We start from the raw sequence: 21875 nt of genomic DNA, 5'->3' as shown, positions 1-21875 counted from the left end.
CCAAGTACCTAAAGACCCAGACATACCTCCGCTATGACACAGAGCCTGGTAATTTAAACAGAACGTTCAACCTGCAGGAGCTGTGGGACTGGGAAATGCTATCAAAACCTGCAGCCTGCAAAGCACTGATGAGTTTGGAAACTGAAAAGAACATAGTTTTCCCATAACACTTTTCTGTCACAGGGATGAACAGGTACAAAGAAATACATGGGACTTGGCTTCTGCCTTTAAAGTGTTTACAGACCAGATTCCTTTCTAGAGGACATTCTTAGCAGCTCGGTAAAGACTTCTATACCTAAACGAATAATTGGTGACACTGATCCTTAATTTTGATGTTAGATGTGGTGCAGTTCTTAGTACATAACATTTCTTTTTTTTTCCTCTGGCTGCTTTTAAGATTTTCTCTTTACTACTGATTTTGAACAATTTGATTATGATGTACCTTGATACAGTTTCTTCATATTTCTTGTGCTTGGTGTCCCATAAGCTGCTTGAATCTGTGAGTGTACGGGTTTCATTAAATTTAAACATTTTTCAGTAATTAAATTTTCAAATAATTTTTTTCTGTTTTCTTCTTCCTTTATCTCTCCTCTCATTTGGGGACCACAACTACACATACAACAGGCCACTGTACATTTTTTTCTGTGTTTCATTTTGTATAGTTTCCACTGATGTTTTCTAGTTCACTAATCTTTTCTTCTGCATTATCTATATGCTGTTAATTGCCATTTCCATGCATTTTTGTTTCAAACATTGTACATTAACTTTAGAAGTTATTTGGATCTTTAATATATTTCCATTGGTTCCAATTAACTTTTTGAATATGTGGAACATAGATTTTAATTTTTAAAGCAGAGGTTGTAGTCTTGCATTTAAAATCGTCTAGACCTCAAAGGTATGTCTCCATTTTTTAAATTGTCATAAGAATCTAAGTATTTCTTAAAGGAAATAATAATTCACTAAAATATAGGTTCAAGATGGCATACTTGATTTGCTACCACCTAGATGCTGTGTGGTTTAGGTTAGACTCATGGCTATTGGCCAGAGCTCACTTTCTCATGCCCATCTGGTCAGTCCTCTAACTTGGGAGCTGGGTGGGGACTTGTAGCCACCAAGTGCTCTTGGCCGTATATACTGAGAACCACTTGGCCAATGACATCCTGCTCTCCTCTTTGTATCCAGTGTCATGACTGGCCTGCAGGATGTGACGTGAAGCATCCACAATCTTCTCTGTTCAGAGATGACACACCTGAGAACATAAGGAGGTGCTACAATTTGCCTAAGGGTCACAAAGATCAGAAGAGGTAGAGTCTATGTTTGAATTGAGACTTGAGTCAAAGCCTCCTAAATTTAGAGGGAGGTAAAATCTAAGGGTTAGTTCAAGGAAATGATCTCCATTATTATCTCTTTTCTACTCATACAAAACTAGTCTCTAGAATTCTGCCTGACGTGACTCTGCTTTTGAAACTTTTCTATGGTTGAAAGCAAGTGACAACTTCACTTCCTCTCCCCCAACCTAAATTCCCCCAGTACAACATTAGGGATGCCTATGAGCAGGGGAGGAAAGGGATAATATGTTCATTCCTCAGACTCTCAAAAGAAGAAGGGGTGAGCCTCTCAGGCATCAGTAGCCAGATCCTGGGAAATATTGTCAGAGACTAGGCCCCCAAAGTTGGGAGGTCACACCTGAGAGAGAAGGCAGTGCTACTGCCAAAACTGAAGCAATGGAAACAAAGGATCTCTCTCTCTCTCTCTCTCTCTCTCTCTCTCTCTCTCTCTCTCAAACACACACACACACACAGAAAGAGAGAGAGAGATGACAAGAAGAGAGAGAGAGAGAGAGAGAGAGAGAGAGAGAGAGAGGTGCATTGGTGTGTGTGTGTGTGTGTGTGTGTGTGTGTGAGAGAGAGAGAGAGAGAGAGAGAGAGAGAGAGAGAGAGAGAGAGAGATATGACAAGAAGCCAGACATTGGGAGGTATAATAAGAAGAGAGGGTGTGATTGTATGACAATGCTGAGGCCAGTATGTGTGGTGCCTATAGTACTAAGCTTCTGAGAAATATCTGTAGTTATGTGTCTATATTAACATTGTTTTCAATAAAATGTTAAAAGAGTGATTATGCATATTTCAAACTAAGGCTTTAATAGTATATGAATGAAAAATGGATGGCAGATGCCCAAACGTCCTCTTTTGATATTTTTCCCTATATGCACTCATTCTTCTAAGAAGTTACACTTTTTTATGCAATAAGGTGAGTTAGCTCATGTAATAATTAGTGATCAAATTCAAGAATTCTTTGCTATGGTGAATCTCTTCCTACCCAAAATGAAGGTCATGGACATTTTCTGTGAAAACCAATCAGTGTGTGTTTATAAGAACTCTAATATTCCCAATCAAATATTTGTTTTACTTTAAAATTTTTGCCAAAGATAACTAGCAATACTACTCTTCTCTGAAAGCCAATAATTTAAAAATTCAAGACCTTCTTTTCCTCTGGGAACAGGACCACCTATATAACATTACAGCAATCACATGAGTTTGCATACAAGATGTTTGGGTATTAGCTCCCTTAACAGCCAACAACAGTGTTTTGCAAAGTGTCAGCATGTCCCAGTCTCCTCTGAAAACCAAGTAGCTCAGCTGCACAAGCAGAATGGAGAGCACATCACGGCATTTTCAATGACGACTAGTACACTTACATCTAGCCGCCTGTGCTTTGTACTGATCTTCAAGGATCCCTGAGCCCTTAAGGAGAATTTTTCAAAGGAATACCTTTTCTAAGTCCCACAGTTCAGTGTAACTGGTCTTTCTCTCACATCCTCAAAAACTTCATTAGAATTGCATTCCTCAAAACTGGACTTCTGCTTTTTTCTAAGGTCGTGCTCATAATCCCAGATTTCTTTTTTATGGTAACGAACTAGTCATACCTTCCAGCTCCCTGCAGCCAAGTTCTGCAGGGCGCCTGCCGCCCCTTCCAGCGTGTCTGCATTTGAGCACTCAGAGAGCAGTGTGAGGTAGGGTTTGACTATTGATGGGTGCCACAGCATCTGGATCCCTTTTGGTGGTTCTGCACAGTCGGGAAGAGGTCCTACTCCATCCCACTGGAGGAAGAAAAATAAGAGAGTAAACATCTTTAACACCATTACACTTCCCAATATTGCCTTCTGTAAACATTACAGACCATAACAAAACCAGGGTGTCATAACATTTGGTGAACATGTTTGGCATGTAGGGTAATGCAGTAGCTGTCCAAAAAGCGGCGGGCCATTCCTGCCCACCAGGAGCTTATGATGGAGGGTGAATGGGGTTGGAACTTGGACAAAAGTGAACGTAACTGGCAGTAGAATGGATAAGCTCCCTGAGAACAATTCTAGGCCATTGCTACAGGAAGGAAGAAGAGATGGATTGATTTCGAGTGGGCAGCGAAAAAGAAGGTTACAGATCAAAGTGGCTTATTTTATAGTTAGCATACCACTGACATACTATAGTTAGTAATAATCAAATGCCTTCACTTCTTATGGATAAGTGTGAACTCTGATAAATTCCTACATAACTTGTTTGATTTTCAGTACTATCATTGTATCTATAGGCTTCAATCAAAAGACAGAATAAACAAAAGAGAAAATTGCTATGGTTTATTAGATGCATTAGCATAGTATAGGCACACTAGATCTTTTATCAATTCTGGTAGTTAAGTTTGCTTTGAATTGAATCTAATATATAACAGAAAAATCTGTGGTTGAAAATTAATTACAAAGAAATTGGAAATTATAGCTTATTGCACAAAGGCATATCAGTAGTCCATTAAAAAGAATAATTTTAAAGAACTTGTAGCAACTTGGGCAAATGATTACATTAACAGTTAAATGAACACAGCAGTATACAAATTGGTATGGGTTTGTGCTTTATAGCATGTAAAATGCATCATAAAACCATGTAATGAAATAAAAACTTATTAATAAACTGTTTTTCATTTTTTCTACATTTAAAATTTTTTGTTGTGTTACTTTTATTTAAAATATAAAAAACTGTACTATTGATTCTGATCTTTGATTATACACAGCCTTTGTCTTTTGTGAAAAATAAAGGCAACGAGTAATATGAGGGTAGACATGAAATAAACTCTATGTATAGAAAAAATATTCCCATGTTTACTTTTGAGAAGAATCACAGTAAAACAAAATAACCCTTAATTTTAGGGTGAAGTACTTACTAAGTTATTTAACTGCTTTATTTGTGTTTATTGATGATGCTTAAAATAAATATAGTCTAAATGTGATACACTGCGCTTTCTCACAGATATGTTCTGTACATATATGTGCAGTGTATATATACATGTACGTATAAATACAAAATTACAACTATATTTCAGAATCTGTGTAAGGTCTGAAAATTTTACTGGAAGAAAATATAGGCTTACTTCATATCCTTTAACATAAAAAAGGAAGTGTTGATAGAGATAATGTAAAGTTATTTCACGGTCATAAATAATTTCAAGAATTTCATCATTTATTTTAAAAAAAGCAACCCTGAAAACTCAAGCTTTCTATTTCTCAGTTATGATACAGCTTAGTTTAAGTCAAGGCTAAATCTCAGAGATGAATGACATCCCACAGATGGATGTTGGACATCCCATTAAAGGTCTTTTTCAGTAAGAATGTCACTCAATTTCAACTTTCTAACAAGAACACTCAATGTAGGAATATTCTTGTGTTGTTTTTAACCAAAGCCACTTCTAAACCATTCAAAGATGAATTTGCATCTGTGCACAGCCTATCAATGAAACCAGCACATGTCTTTTAAATACACTTTTTAAAAAATGAAAGTGAACCAGTCTTGTAACAGTGCATGTGGTTCACTATTTGAGACTGGCCCACTCCTTTGGATAGAAACACAGCACAAGGAAAGTAGGTTTGTTGATGTTGATGATGAAAGAGGGGTGATACTGACTTCTTAAATGAAACCAGCTTGGGGTACTGAATCTATTTGCTAGTGCAACAGGAAATGGAAAATTATTTCATTTGGGTTTTTATTTTATCATCTTCTATCTTTTAAAGTATCCTTTTCATACAAATATTTAATAATATTGAGAAAAATCAGACTATAGAATTTAGAGCCTAACATAGATGAAATTTCTCTCTCATGTCAGAGCTAAAATAACAGTAGCAAAAGATATACAGTATTTGCATGCTCATTACAATATGTGACAGTCAAACTCTACGAAGAGCAAAAGGCAGCTGGGTTGTGTTTGCTGGGTTCCATCTTGTTCTACTTTTCTAACTTCTGCGCAATAAAATGGAAGTTTTATTTAGTCATTTAGGATAAATGGCTAAATCATACACAATTTCCTTGTGCTCTGACATGCGATCTACGTAGCTCTTAAATACCTTCCATTACAATCCTTTGTTAAGGGTTACATAGAGAACCTGAAGGAAATAAAAGGAAAACCAATATGACAGGGATCATCTTTGATGGCAGCTAGAGATGGAATTCAAAGGGGATTCTCTGCTATTTCATAACGTTGATGGCACTCTGGCCCGTCAACTTCGAAGAAAAAGAACGGTTTCAAATCAGTCAATGGATCTGGCCTTCATCTGGGTACTTTATTCAGACTCTTGAGCTAAGAAGTATCAACTACCCATTAAGAAACTGTTTTTCACTACCCATAAAAAGAACAGAATCTTAAGAATTGTGCTAACATACTTGATGTTATGTTGCCTAGAAAATCAACATAGTAGAACTATAGATTGATGGTGACAGGGTTGGACTGAAGGCGTGAAACAGTTCTGCACATGCAAACTTCCACTGCTACCCTTCTTCTAGAGCGAGGATCCGGAGAAATCACGGCTATGCAACTCTTCTACCAGAGAGGAAATATGTCATTTATAAACTTAAACAGAAGAGGTACCCACCCTGAAATTTCTACAGAATGGGCACATGGACTAAGGCAAGCAGTGGCTAAACCTTTAACTCTGTCAAAACTGATCGTCCAGCTCACTGGTCCTAAGAACACAGTGAGTCTTACGCAAACTACTTATTTTAGACTATATTTTGAGGGTATATTATAAAAATTCTTTAAGAGCTTGAAATATGAAAGTGACATATAAAGAAGCAAAATGTCATCAAGTCAGGAGAGAGAATGTTCTATGTAATGAAGACAGGGCACAACAAAGAGGACAAAGTATTTCCAAAAAACCAACAGGGGCAATGCTGGCTGAGTATATTTGATTATATTATGTGTACTATTGCCAGGTTGTGGCATACAACCCGCCCCCACCCCTTACACATAAACATATGGCTGTGTGTTTATCTTCATTTATCAGGTTTAAATTGAGATATCAAGCTGAGATTAAAGTAAAAGCAAACAAAAAAGGAGAAAGGCATTTGTGATTTTAAGAAGTTTTATTCTAGCGTGGGGGAACTTTGCAGTGGAAATTCCCTTTTCTTCTCATAGTTTTACTCTTCAGACTTGGTAAATAAATGTTCCTCAATTTTGTGCACATTTTTCATTTTCATCTGCTATATTCCAACAGATAAAATTTGCAAAAGTTCTAGCTGTTCTCGATTCTTAAAGGTATTACTTCAACGTTCAAATGATATTTTGTGTAAGTCATTCCTATGTTGTTAGGTAGGAAAATATAACAGAACACACTTTAGCTTTAAAGTTCCCCTTCTTCGTTCTCTTGTTGATAGGAATTTTAAATTTTGCGCATACAGTTAGAGTTCATGAAGCTAAAGATTCAGATGTTTTGTGCATAACACCATGGCCTGAATGCGTGTGCCTGCCCAAGACTCACATGCCAAGGCCCTAATCTCCAATGTGATGGTGTTTGGAGGTGGGGCTTTGGGAGGTGATTAGGTTTAGATGAGGATAAGAGGGCGAAGCCCCCACGAGGGGACTAGTGTTCTTATCATGAGATGAAGAAACCAGAGTTTTCCCTTTCTGCCTTGTGAGAACACAGCAAGAAGACAACCACCTGTGAACCAGGAAAAGGCCCTCAACAGACACCAAATTTGCTGGTCCCTTGATCTTGGGCTTCCAGCCTCCAGAACTGTGACAATGCTTGTTGTTTAAGCCCCCCAGTTTACAGTATTTTGTTATAGCAGCCCAAGCTGGCTGCGACAGTAACTAAGAAAGGACTAAGAAATCTTGGTATTAGGGGGGTCCTGTAGCTACACCATGACTTCTGTCAGGGTGCTCTCTTGGGCACAGGATGGAAGCAAAACAAGGAAAGTGGGTGGCAGGATTGTGTTGCCAGTAGAGCACAGAGCAAACCAACAGATTGATTTGTCTTCCCAAATAGTGCCACCCTCGAGAACATGTTCTCAGTACTTTTTTCACTGGCTTTAAATGCATGACTGTATAACAAGTGTCAATAATCAAATCAGTGAACAGTGTATGTCACTCACTTTCTAAACTTGTATAAAATTGTGAATATATATGATCTCTCCAAGAAGGTAATGCTCAAACCTTATTAGAAAAGAAGAGAATAACACGCTCCCAGTTTGGAAGCCAAGGGGCTGCTGAAATTTGGATGCGGTGCTTTCTGATATGGTCCCAGGCAGGCACGGAGGGACAGACACGCTGGCCCCTACAAGAAATGTCTGCTTAGGAAGAAAATCACATAGGTGAGGGGATGTGTTCAATGTGTGGGTTAAAAAAATAAAATAAAAGGAAAAAGCTTTCCTTTGATTTGCTTTTAATACTTTTGCTTCCCTCTAGGGCTTAAATTCCATTTAAAAGATTTCTATCTTAGTTGGCTGGAGGATGGAATAGTGGAAGCCATTGCTCCTTATAGGAAGAGAAAGATGTGACTTGGGGATAAAAATCAGAAAGTTCAAAAAGTAGAAAGTAAAGATGTCCATACACTTTACAATGAGGCTTTGTACACTGGGGTCCTTTAAGGGATGGCAGCTCACGAGACCACTTGAATGATCACATTCATCAAAACCCCTTTTGAATGAGAATTAACAAGAGGACTTCAGCTCCTCTCCTGAGAAGGAGTTTACACCTGCTCCAGTCGCCATCTCCAATGCACTGGGCTGGGTACCTTGGAGGTACAAACGGGAAGAGCTCTCCTAATCAAGAGAAGGCTTTACATTCCAGGAGAAATGCTAAAACACGTTGCTCCTCGCACATGTCACAGCCATTCATGTCTATGCAAAGAAGAGAGCTTTTACAGCTGAACTGTATCCTGCAACACAAACAAAAAGGCCTCTTCATCAGCAGAATGCATCTCTATTGCCTAGATTTCTCTACCAAGGAGGGGCCACTGCAATCAATACACATGGGCAGGCTTTTATTTTTCAGAGATTTCAGTGAGATAAACCAGGGTCTGGTGATATTGCAAGACAAAGGGAGTGATTCTGCAGTCATAGGAAGCATTCCTATTTTAAATCCTACTCTTCCTCCCAGGAGAAGCCACATGTCACAGGAAGAGAAGATGGCTGTGAGATGGCTCTAGGAAGGTACACTGTCAGGGGATTTCTCTCATGCAGGGTTTGGGTGAATTAGGCTGCAGTCGGTACTGAGTACATTAAAAAGCAGTGACCTAGACACAAGTTCATCCACCGTCTGCCATTCTTGCTTCACTTGGTCTGAACAGCAGAGTTAAGAATTGATTTTGTCTTTACAGTGTTTCATTATCACTTCCAGCTTTTTCAGATGGGGTTGGGGGGAGGGAGACAGGGAATAGAAGTGATGGTTATTAAAAACAAAACAAAACAAAAACCCCACAAAAAACTCCAAGCAACTGTAAAAAGACAGAATAAATAATGATTCTTGTGTTGACTCTTGGGGATTTCAAAGGAAAGGGTAACTCAGGTGTCTGAATTCCCCTTCGGGCTGTTCAGAAGCTGTCAGCTACCGGGGGGTGAGCTGTGCAGAGCAGCGAAGGATGCAGGTGAGAGAGGATGGCCAATGAGCTGTATTTCTGGGGCATACACTGTCTCCAGGCTTGGCTTGCAGAAGATAGGAGGGGGTTTGCATTTGCGAGATTAGAAACCTGTATTAAAGCAGAGGCGGGGATGTGTTTTCTGAACAAAGCTTTAAGAAAACACACTCAAAACAAAACAACAAAACCTCAGAGATAGCTTTGCTAAGGGGCACACCTTTCCCTTAGGAAGAGGTGGGAGGGAGGCTGGGAGTGTGCCTACTCCAGACACTGGCACAATTAGGCCCCCGTGCTGTGCCTCACAGAGGAGTGTTATCAGGCTCGTCCACATCATGGAGCTCACCTGCCCCTTCCCCAAGTCATCATGATGGAACCCACTGGAATACCAGTAATGCTCACCTAGAATTCCCTCTGCTCCCAACTTCCCATCCACTTGGTCCACAGCCCTCTCCATTTCCTGCCTTTTAAAGGGGGCTCTGTTCCTGACCTCCTTCAGGTAATCTTGTAGTCTCATTTGTGTATATCTTTGGTGATATGTCCCTTAAAGATAATCTAATACAGTCAACTGGGATGATTTTACCACCTAAGGAGACAACTGGCTATGTCTGGAGACACTTTTTGGTTGTCACAACTGGGGGAGGAGTTGCTATTGGCATCTACTGGGTAGACAGCTGCTCAACATCCTACAATGCATAGGATAAGCTCCACAGCATAGAATTATCCAGCTCAAAATGTCAGCGGTGCCAGGTTGAGAAGCCATGGTCTAGTAGTACAAGACACAGAGTATTTATTAACGGGGGGAAAGTGTTGCATTGTAAAATGTAAATAAGGAACCTAAATGAAACACCTGAAATAAAGTTTTAAGTCTGTAAACTCATTGAAATGAGAAGAGCAGCAATTTTAGCTGATAGGTTATGTTTTATATGGTTCAGAAGAAGTAGAGGAATCTCATTCATTCCTGGGCATGGCAAAGGAGAGTCACTGCATGGAAATGTGCAGCCACGGTCTTTACAGGCTCCTGCGATTTGTTGCTTTGAGGACATGAAATACCATGTCTTGACTCACCAAGCTCCCGGCATATGGTGAGTGAGACTCTACTGGAACTAGTCGTGAGGAATGAGCAGTAGCTGACACAGCAGATGGTGAGAAAGGAAATGGTATTAAGCAGCAAAAGTAAAAGGATGGTTACTAATTAAGAAAATGAAAACTGTCTCAAAGAAAGAAAAACAACTTGTAATATTAGGCAAGGCATCAAGAATATCATGAAGGACAGCTCCATCAAGAAATAATAAATCAAATCAAAATGTGTTTCAATTCTCGCTGGTACCTAGAGTGATTAAGGTAAATGTTGGCTGATGAATCCAAAGCCTTAAAAACATTCATTTGGTCTAGATATTTCACGTTTAAGAATTTATCCTTGAGAAGTGATTAAGGATGTAGGTGAGATTTAATTACACAGATGTTTGTTATACTTTGCATTAGCTAAAATTTAGAAGCAATCTAACTTTCTGACAATTAGGATTGGTTCACACATGATGGTATAGCGCCACAATGGAATTCTTGGTAGCCCTTCCACATTCTGGAATTATGTTTACTCACATAACATTTACATGTGTGCATATGTATATATATATTTATAAGTAGCATCCATTTTGTCTGAAATAAGGAGAAACTTATTTAAAACTTAAGTTTAAAATTCAAATCTCTAATGTGGTGATTTGCAATGAAATTCATTTTTGTGCTTTGGCACACTGACTGCTATTTAGTCTCAGAGTCTCATTTCTGGCCCAATAGCACCCATCTGATGAAGTGAAGAATGGGTGAGGCTCTTGAGGAAGTGATACCCAAAACAAAGTTCTGAAAACCCAAGAAAACCTTCACGGTGATGGGATTTTGTGACATGTGATCCCACTATATATGTCATATGTTAAAGTCTTCAGAACAAAGCAATTTTAAGTCTGACATGATCAAAAGTACTGTCCTTTAGATGCTCATATCCACTTGCTGATGCAAATTGTAAGTTCTCAGATGACAACTGTGAGAAAGAATGATCATTGGGTTTGGTGATGACTTCAGAATGTTGACTGATGATGGAATAAAATGCAGCCCAGCCATGAGTAGCTGGACAAGAACAGTTTGAACCATAACAGAAAGAGGAGATCTGGTGAATATTCTTGGCTCACAGCAGCCCTTGGAGGCAAAGAGTCACTAAGAAGGAAATGGACGAGGCTGGGACAAATCACAACTATGAACATCTATTCAAAACACCCCCAACAGCTAGAGCTAAAGGCCACCCAGTGACCCAGACTGACCGTCATTCATTCAGCACAGCTGGTGCTGGGCGCTGGGCTAGAAGCTAAAGACAGAAAGGAGACCCAGAGTCCTTCCCTCAGAAAATTCCCTCTCTATGGGGATCAACTGCTGTCATAACTCATAGTGTGATGAGCACTAGAGAAGTTCAAATAAAACCATGTGGAAGTGGGCTAGAGAGTGATTTTTTTTTTACATGAGGGAAGTCTTTTAAGGGTGGAGATAATGTTTTATTTGGTCTGAAAGGATAATTCTCCAAGTAGTGGAAGGAGAGGAGGAGAGGAGGCCAGCTGGAGGAACAGCAGGAGCAAAAGCTTGGAGGCTGAGCTGAGTCAGGAATGTGTACAGGGAAAAGGCTTCCTTGGTTCTACCAAGATGTGTCTATTATCATGGAAACAATAAGGGGGCGTTGGAGGCAAAAACAATACTATAAATGGAGCCACTTTTAAATGACACTGGAGCTGCCATGCCAGAGGAACTGCCTCGCATGTCTTACACCTCAAACTTTTGGAATGTTAAAAACAGGGCAAAATAACCATTGACTGGGCCTAAGACAACAGTGTGTCCCAAAGAACTGATTGCCAAGGTAACAAGAAAGCCGTTATTATAACTACTGGACTGATGATTAATAGACCTAAAATTAAAAACATTGCTTAGAAGTAGCATCACCATGTTATGTTAACTGCACCGATAGAAATGCCTTCTGTTGATGTAATCCAGTGGTTCTCAACCTTCTGGCCCTTTAAATACAGTTCCTCATGTTGTGACCCAACCATAAAATTATTTTTGTTGCTACTTCATAACTGTAATGTTGCTACTGTTATGAATCATAATGTAAATATCTGATATGCAGGATGGTCTTAGGCGACCCCTGTGAAAGGGTCGTTTGACCGCCAAAAAGGTCGCGACCCACAGGTTGAGAACCGCTGAGTAATCATTCCCTGTCCCGTTCTCATAAACACCTATTACCTTTAACTCCTAATCGGAACATTATTTGGGCTTCAGCCTGAATCAATGATTCCCAAATAGTTAATCTTAATGACTTAAAAGTAAATGCTTGTTTGCCTCTCAGCTTGAGAGGACCTTTTGTTTTTAAGTTAACAAAGGCTGTATAGAGGCATACTGCTCTTGCTTTTGCATATAAAGTATCATGAAACTTGCTGCTAATTATGAATTTGGAATCTACAATGTAAAACAAGATGAAAAAGGACAATAACACTCTTAAACTGACCACAACTCAGTGAACTGTGGAGCAGAGGTTATCGGAGAGACAGTCGACCATGTAAAAGGCCTGGATCAGAATCCCCTTTGAATTCTGATGGGTGTATGGCTTCACCCATGGAGAGGGATATATACCCGTGTGAATCAAAAAGTTCACAAGTGATATTCAAGAAGAAAAAAGAGGTTTCGAGTTCTGGGGGATCTCGCTTGTTCTGTCCCCCCACCCGCCCCCAGCGGATTCTCTGTACACTGTCCGTTCACACACTGTCCAGTGCACACTGAGTGGGTCTTGAAGGCCCAGGTTTGCTCTGGCCAGCAGCCAGCAGTGTCCTGGCACCTGTAATCTGTGTTTGAACACCACTGATCCCAGGTCCCCATCACAGGAGGGTTGGCCAGATCCCAAAGTGAAAAACAAAAAATGTTTATTTCTACAAAATGTGGAAAAGCAAATAAATCCGTTTTGTCTATTTCTATTTCCCTGGACCTGAATCTTTGGCTTGCCACACCTGCACTGCTGTCCCAGGCTGCTGGCATGAAGCCTTGCTAGGCAGTGAGGGCCTTGCCAGGTGAGATGCGCTTCCTGGCACAGGCCATGCAGACTGCTTTGGCGGAGTTTCTGCCCAGAAAGGGCTAGAGAAACTAGCAATTTGTTATAATTCAGCAATAGGCTCTAAACACAGACTGGAGAATTAATGAATTAGCAAAGCCCATTTGGACTAGAATATGATGCATAGAACTGTCAAATACTTCACACACAGAGGCCCTTAGTCTGATCATTCTAGTCCATTTCAACAGCAACCATTCTTGAAATAAAGTACGAATGAAGCATATCTTTGTATCACATATTGAATTATCCGTATCAGGGATCTAATGAAAATGTTTGAGATTTTTATTAAAACTAAATCTAACCTGAAGAATGGTATAGTATTTTTCTTATGCACAGAACATCAATGCCAAAGGTCAGAGTCAACATATGCTCCTGGGATACAGAATGCGCCAGAGGCAGTCATTAAACCAGTGGTGATTTTCATCACTTTTGCTTCCTGGTGAAACCTCTGGCTCCTATGTCCTGGGAAGTCTTGTTATGGATTAGACCACTTTGCATTTACATAGCCCCTGTGCCTTCCTCTGAGGCATCTTACATTTAAGAGAAGAAAAGTTCTACCTTCTTATAAGCAAACACTGACTTAAGCAGCTAGTGCCTTTCTGAATATTATTTTTTAAATGGTGTTTGAAGGCCCATTGTAGAAAATTTGTAAATACATAAGCACAAAAAGAATCAATCACAATCCTGTCGTCAATGCTACTACAATTTTGCTAGAAACATACTTTTTTTGCACATGCATATATTTTATATTTGCATATGTCACCTATTTTACAAAACTGGCTGTGTTTAACCTACATCATATCTGTACCTGTGCACACACCTACTTTTGTATTCTTTCTTCACTTCACTTTGTATTGTATTTTTTTAAATTCACTACAAGTTTTTTAAAAACCTGATTTGACAAGGAGTAGAGATACCAGGGGATGGATGATATCTGACCATCTTTGAAGCTGTAAAGCTAGATCTCTCCAGAAGCTGCTAGAGGAGATAAATCACTTTGCAGCTTCCGAAGGTAACCTGCTGGTCTGGTTTTTGGCTAAGATGGGGCTGTCCCAGAGAGGCCTGGGACACATCTATTTCTCATGTTGCTGCAACCTATTAACATTGGTGAATCGGGGCTCTGTCTCTCACTCCAGGCAGCCAGAATTTAAGTCCTTTAGACTCCTGGACTCCTTTGTTGTAATGGCGGCCTGCTTTCCCCAAGTGCAAACGACTGGAGAAAATCCTTAGGGTGAAGCACTTGTTTCCTGCAGAGACCCTAAGCTGGCTCAAATGCCAATCTTTGCCAGCAGGTGGCTCCATCTTGACTCTCTTTTCTTCCTAGGATGGGTCACCCTGCCAGGAGGCCCCCTGGATTTGATGGCGCCTTCCTATTCTCCTTCTTCACATCATCTTGTCCTGCCTACACTCTCCTCCCAAGCCCAGGCCTTTAGGCTTCTATTCCCTTCCATCGGTCTTTAAAGGCAAAAGAGTTTTTATTTTCGACTGTCTTTAAATAAATTGAACTGGACAATACATACTCAAATGTCTTTTAAAAAAGAATAATTGTTATCTGTTTACATCCTCATTAAGCTTGATACTTAAGTTTTGGGCACTTCAAAATTTCTGTATTATAAAGAACCCAGTTGAAAAGCTTTTAAAAAACTATCACTTGGTTGAAACTGTAACTTTGAAACTTCCTTATAAACAACAGTATTCCACTGTATTTAACTTACAGTAGTTTCAGCAAAACTCATTAAAGAAACCTTCTTTTGCCCGACTGGTGAGGCTCAGTGGTTGAGTGTCAAGCTATGAGCCAGGAAGTCACAATTTGATTCCCAGTCAGGGCACATGTCCAGGTTGCAGGCTCGATTCCCATTGGGCAGCCAATCAATGATTCTCTCCCATAATTGATGCTTCTATCTCTCTCTCTCTCCCTCTCCTTTCCTCTCTGAAATCAATAAAAATATTTTAAAAACAGAAACCTTCTTTTTTTCTTAAAGAATACTGTAATAAAAAAATGAGACAAACGAACCATATAAATTTGCGTTTAGACTGACAAAAATCATAAAATTGTATTAATTATGCCACTTTATTCAACTCAGGAAAGAGCTCATTGATGTGATAAAATGGTGCAAAGGACAGCTTTCTAAGCCTAGAGAATTGCTCACCACAAAGTTTCAGGACGCAGCTAACAGCTTGAAAGCAGGGGTCTATTTCGGGGTGAAGTCCAGGAACGTTCTCTTCTGACCTCTGATTCCTCTGGACCCAGTGAACCCCTAATCTCACCTGTCACTTGAAAGACTTCAAGCCAGGTGAGCCCACCTTGGCAACAGTGGAGAAAGGGGTCAGAGTTCAAGGCAAAGTCTTACTAAATGAGACACCAAGTGACAGGCGCCAGGGACATCAGAAGGAAGCACTTTAGAATCCGAGCAACAGACTGGAGAGAAAGCCTTGTTGTAATCAGAATGACTTCAGTCTCAGCTTGAAGTGTTTTTAGTCAAGGCAAAAATCGTATTAAGGCGACTTTCCAAATATGCCTTCTGAGGTTGCCCTGGCCTGTCCAGAGGTTCTGAGTCCTCAGGTGGTATGAGAGCTCCAGGGGTTGTGATCTCTGGGCAGATGGGGAAGAACCCTATTCCTGCCCGCCTGCTGCTCTTCCTTGCAATCATTATAGTGCCTGCTCCCTTTCCAGAATAAAGCAGAGCAGGGCCTGGGCCCCATGGGATCACAGTGCTGAGAACCATTATACCTTTGTAAGGCCAGGTTTAGTTTACTTGAGATTGAAAATGTTCAGAAGCCACAATGGCCTGGCTCTCTTAACTACCGGGTAGGAAAACTGAGGTCTCTGACATCATGTAGTATGTTCAATAAATACCTGCTGGCTGGCCATTTTATTCCCTCATTTTATTCCGGCTGTAAGGGGCTGAATTAAGAGCCAGGGCTCAATCCTCTTAAAAGGCTCCTCCGATGCAGGGCAAGGACAGAAGACTCTGGGCACTGACCCACAACAGGAGAAAATGCAAGGCTGGGAATTTAGTGCTCAGAGCAGAAGGTCATCGTCAAAGAAGCAGCGCACATGTACCTCCTCAACTACAGGTGTGTTTACACTGGAACATACAGATCTGCCTGTGGAAGTATCTGGAGCAGCCCTCGGGGCCCACACACAGCTAGAGACCTGGGATCTACAAAAATGCTAATGCTGACGCATTCAAGTCAAACTTAGGAATTCTATTTAAGAATGCATTCCCACCAATCCTTACTCTTAATAAAATAGTTCTTTTAACCCTTGCTCAAGGTGAAATGGTTTCTAAAATACTTTTAAAATGATGTGGCATGATCTAAACATACTTAGCATGTTTCTTTTGAATTATTAACCTGTCAAGAGAGAGTGTTGTGGGCTCTGTTCCGTTTTCTCTGGCATCTGAGCCCAGGAACGGTCAGACCTTGGGTACAACCCTTAGAGCTGGGAGATGACCACAGTGTCCAGGAGAAAGTTGGATAAGTGACCACAGTGTCCAGGGAAAGCTGGACACGTGACCACAGTGCCAAGAGGAGATGGGGAAGCCGGGTGGCAGGGGTGTCTGGTCGGCTGCAGGATGGGTACTTCTCCACATACTCCCTCACCTGGGGGGCTGGTAGGTGAGGGGTTCAGCCTCCCTGAGGCTCCCGGGAAAGGGAACAGAGGCTGTTCTTGGCCTTGACCTCACTACAGGGCAACCTACTCACAGGTAAAGGCTGCTCCATTTTGCAGAGGCCTCTCCAGCTAGGCAGCTTTCTGAATTCATGGGATCGACCCCCAAAGCCAAGCTTCTGATGTCATTCTGCTGGAAGGACTGTGAGTCTCAGGCTGCCACCCCATTTCCAGAGTAAGATCACATGCCCTGATGTTTCAAAACGCTACATGAAATGCATGCTGGATTTTCATGCATCTCTCTCCCTCAGCTTCTTTTCTTTAGGCCACACCTATTCTGTGCCCCGGAACCACCTGAGAGGCACTTCACCTGGATCCCCCAGGGACCTCTATAAATGTGGGAATCCACACATGGAAGAAGCAGCTCCTGGGTCTGACTTTATGAGCTGGCACCCTACAGTCCGCCTGTTCTCCTTTTGAAATTCCCTATCTTGGCAGGACATGGGGGAGTCATTTAATGAGCCACTGTCTCAGCTGTGAAATTCCCACCGGAAAATTGTGCCGATGCATTAGTGATGTTCCCGCACGTTGAAAGCCCTGCACCTATACACGCAGACGAAATATTAATGTTGCAATTGGGGAAGAGGATAATTGCATGCAGCTGCGAGTGGCGCATCACCTGGTCCTGGGACTTCTTTTTCTTCTTCTTCTTTCCCCAGCACCCGGAGCTCTCCGCGTCTTTGCCACCGGCCTCCCCACAGAGCAGCCCGTCCAGCTCATCCGTGCCCATGTGCTGTCCCTGAGACGTTTCTGCCGCCAGCCGGTACGAGAGGTTCCTTAAAATGCACACACAGTTTTCAACGGTCTGCAGAACCCAGGAAAAAGGAAACAGAGGGATGAATAAAAACTAGCTAGCACTCCATCCAAAAAAGCCATCAGTCTCCACACACACATTTCTCTTTAGATGCATTTAGCTGTGGGCTCTTAAAGTTCCCTTGACAGACACAATGGAAAGAATTTGAGACGCTTAGAGAGGTCTTAAGACTTTTTTCCCCCACAAAGAAACTAGTTATCAAGAATAGTTACTTCTACAGTTAGCTGTCACTGATGACTGAAATTCGCTTGTGAGTGGGAAAGAACCTACAATCACAAGAGGACCCAGATGTTGTCCACTTAACAGACATCTGGGGACTGGGGCTCAGAATCATCAAATGCATGGATGATCGGATTTCCATAATCTCTGGGAGGGTGACACCAATATTTACCAGGGCACTTTCTGGGAGTAGAATGGGGCAGGAGACGCAAACCAGAGTTGTCCCAGGCACACTAGGTGCTGTGGTCACCTGGGGGCATACATTTATCAAGCTACTGATTTTTTCTGAGATGGCCAGTGCTCCTATTTTCTTAGCAAAGGGGCTAAACAGCGGCTAAGGACACATGTTGCAGAGCTAGACCCTAGGTCTCTGAATATTGGCTGTTTGACTTGGACAAGGCACCTTGCATCTCCATGGCTCCATAACCTCCTCTGTAAGATGGTCATCATTATACCCACGCTTTAGTTTGCTGTGTGGATTAGGTGAGCTAGAGGATGTAAGTAAGGCAGGCATAATAATGTCCCACCAAGGTGTCCACATCTGAGTCTCTGGAGCCCGTGAATATGTTAGATTATGTGGTGTGGGGATTGAGGTTGCAAATGGAATAAGGTTGCCACTCAGATGACCTTGAGATGGGGAGATGATCCTGGGTTATCCAGGTGGACCTGTGTAAATCATGAGTCTCCTGTAGGTAAAAGAGGGAGGCAGAGGAGTTAGAGTGAAGTGAGGTAAGAAGGACATGACCTGCCATTGCTGGCTGTAGAGATGGAAGAAGGGGCCAGGAGCCAAGGAATGCCTGCAGCCTCCAGAAGCTGTGAAAGGCCAGGAAACAGCTTCTTCCTGGAGCCTCCAGAAGGAGCACAGCCCTGTCCACACATTGATTTTAGCCCAACAAGACCCATTTGGACTCCTGGCCTAAATGATAAGACAATACATTTGTGTTTTTAAGTTACTGTGTATGTGGCCATTTGTTACAGCAGCAACAGGAAACAGACCGGTTGTGTACATACTGAGGAGAGTGCCTGGCACACAGTAGAGGCTACACAAGGCCTCATATAAAAAACAGTGGCGGAGACAGCACCTCGGGGAGGCCCAGGGCATATGACCTATAACTGGTCCGTCTGCATCTGTGTCCTGGCTCTACCCTTTAACGGGCTGTGACCTTGCTGTATGCAGAGGGCTAAACCTCTCTATGACTCTATTTCCTCCCAAAGGCCCCACCACCAAATACCATCACATTGGAGATTAGGTTTCAATATATGAATTTGGTGAGGATACATTCAGCCCAAACATCAGTCTTTTGGCCTTCATTATGGATTTGAGGAACTGTGGGCTAAGGGAAAAAATACCTAATGTAAAAGAAAAGAACAGAATAATAGTGGAAAAAATATAATCGAAGTAAGTGTTATTTCATTATTTTTCAAGCACCTACTGTGTGATAGCCACAGTTCAGGCAAAGAACCTAGTTCCATTGTACAGGTGAAGGGAACGAGATCTGAAGCTGTTACTAACTCACAGAGGACTGTGTCACTTCTTTCTAGTTCTGGGTCAGGGCTGGAGGGGGGCCCCAGCACTTCTCCTGACTGCGCCTGACATTTGGTAAAAGGCAGGATATGTCTTTGACTTGTCTGTGGGGGCATGGAAATCAACCAGGGAAACTGATCTTCAGGATCTGTCTTTAGAGCCTTTGCCATTCTAGGCCTTTCTTGTCAGCTTTTCAAGGTTTCATGGCTGCTAATCCCACAGGCTTTGAGTCAACTCGATTTTCCATTTCAAGCATCCTCTCAGCATAAAAAAAAAGACACCAGCATGAAAGCAGGTAAACACAGGATGATGCATGAAAGAGAGGAGAGTCCCTCCCTGGAAGGAAAATGTTGCGGCATTAAGTCAGAATGATTTTCAAATCAGCTCAAACTGAGTTTTTCTTACATCAAAGACTTGGGAGAATAAACTTCTTTCTCATCCTCCTGTTCATCTTCCCCGGGGCATCTCTGGGCCTCTGTTTAACAAATGACAACTGGGGAATACATCTGCAGCAGTTTCGGGAAATGCTTTATAATTGACCTGTGGTTGGGGGATGATTTGGGGAGAGGTGAACAGGAGAGAGAACCTGGGAGGGGGAGCGTGGGAGGGGAGAGAGGAGGTGGTGTAGAGAGAAGACTGGAGTGAGGGAGATCACAGGGACTGAATCTCTTTCTGTCTCTCTCCCTCCCTCTCCCATTAGGTTTGGTTCGGGAGGGTTACCAATTCAAGCACTTTTCTCTAAAGGGACAGCAAAAAGAAGACAGACAGCCACTGCCTTTCTCGGGGATGCCAGCAGAAGGCGAGTGGCAGCTGGTGGTTTTGCTTTTGACATCCATTGCTGTCAACAGTGCTTTTAGCAGTTCCTCATGGTCACCAGGGTCATTTGACTCCTTATTTTCTATTAGAAAGGGCTAATTTGGAAGTTGTCCAGAGACTGCTCTACCATATGTTACCCATTCAACAAACTGTCCCAATTACAGGAGCCGGGCTGAGCGTGAGCATGGAATCCAGGCTCTTGTATTCATTAATGTGGCTGGCCGTAAAGAGAATGTGTACTCATTTTTCCCCCCTTTCTAACTTGTCATTGTGAAAGCTTAGAGGTGGCCAAGCGGAGGGCTGAGTGGGGAATTATGGGACAATAATAATAATACGTCAAAACTCAATAGCACATTCTGGCCAGCAGAGCACTGCCGAGCAATTTATCACAGGCGATCTTTTCAGCAGCCGTGATGATCCTCCTTGTCACAAAGTTGAGGACACTGGGGATGGCCCCCTAGTCAGTGCAAAGTAAGGATGGCAACCCCCCCGCCCCCCCAGCATGCCCTGGTGCCAAGTCCAGTGCTCTTGCTACTTGATCAGGAACATCTGATTATTCAAATCTCAGGTAGTTTAATTGTCCCAATTACTCCAATTTCCTCTTGGGGGGGAAATATGGGATTTAAAGGAAAATCTCAACAGTCTTCCAAGAGTTTCAGGAGTCTAGTCATCTGATACCCCAGGAAAAAGGTGAGTGTGCCGCAGCACTCTGGATTTGGACATGCTCCCGAAGGCTGCTATCCCCACCGGCAATGGTGGCATGGCCCCTGGCCAAGGCAAGAGGCTGCTGACTTTCCATTTTCAATTGCAAGGCTCAGACAGTATTACAACTCTTTTGGTATCCAGTATAGCAAGAGGCTTAGTGTCTCAATGTCTTAGAATTTACTGATCTGAATATTAAGATCCCGGGCATTGTGGCTTCAGTGAATGAACTTCAGTAGCTTAAAAAAACACACACGTGTCCATTAGGTTAACAGGTATCGGTGAATACTTGACTGGACACTTCTTTAGGGACTCAGTATTCATGTCAATGATATTAAAGTGGCCGCTAAGGGTGTTTACAAGAAGGGATCATTAAATCTTTATTATATCATATTCTGTCTTGGGAATTGCTAACATCTATACAGTAAACAAAAAGGATGCAAACATGACTGAGTGGCAGGAATGAGAGGACAAGCAGTGTTCATAATTGGAGTCAACTAGTACCCAAAGGGTTGGAGCCCCAGATGATATTGTCCACCCAAAACGTAGGGAGTAGGGCTCAGGCAGCAGCAATTTTCTAAATTTCCCCGTCACTCTCATGTGTAGTTATGTTGAGAAGGGCTATGTTAAATCACCCCCCATGCCAGTTAGTAATTAAATGGATAAAATCACCATTATTTGTTCTTTATCTGACTTCACAACTGAATTACACTAAACCATACCCCACTTCGAGCCTGTTTAAGGCTACATCTCTAAGGTGGGCTCTCAATCCAAGATGCACATTGAATCACTGGTGAATTTTTAAAGGTGCAAAGATCAGAGAACAGAGTTAGACGTTGAGATTCAGAGGTCTATGATGAGCTCCAGGACTCATGTGTTTATTAAACGTTCCAAAGGCAATTCTGATGAGTCAGCACTGGAAACCCTGGGATTAGTGCTGTGGTTCACGACCAGGGCCAATTCTGCCTCCCATGGGACCCAATTTGGCAACATCTGAAGACATTTTTCTGTGGAACACAAGTGGGGAAGCGGGGAGGATGCTACAGGCATCTATGAGTAAAGGCCAGGGATGCTGTTCAACGTCCTACAGTGCAC

At 42.0% G+C, this 21875-nt stretch overlaps 1 protein-coding gene across 1 annotated transcript in view; it reads right to left on the bottom strand.

The window, feature by feature from the left end:
• Positions 1–21875, bottom strand: part of CTNND2 (catenin delta 2) — a 473749-nt gene that overhangs the window by 91376 nt on the left and 360498 nt on the right. The window contains 2 exon segments of the mRNA XM_014453371.2: positions 2927–3100; positions 17324–17509. Of these exon segments, the coding sequence (XP_014308857.2) occupies positions 2927–3100; positions 17324–17509 (360 nt within the window).

The sequence above is a fragment of the Myotis lucifugus genome, unplaced genomic scaffold (assembly GCF_000147115.1).
Source record: "Myotis lucifugus unplaced genomic scaffold, Myoluc2.0 scaffold_0, whole genome shotgun sequence".
NCBI classification, from domain to species: Eukaryota; Metazoa; Chordata; class Mammalia; order Chiroptera; family Vespertilionidae; genus Myotis; species Myotis lucifugus.
Note: the sequence above shows the minus strand (reverse complement) of the source record. Positions and strands in the feature narration are given on the sequence as shown.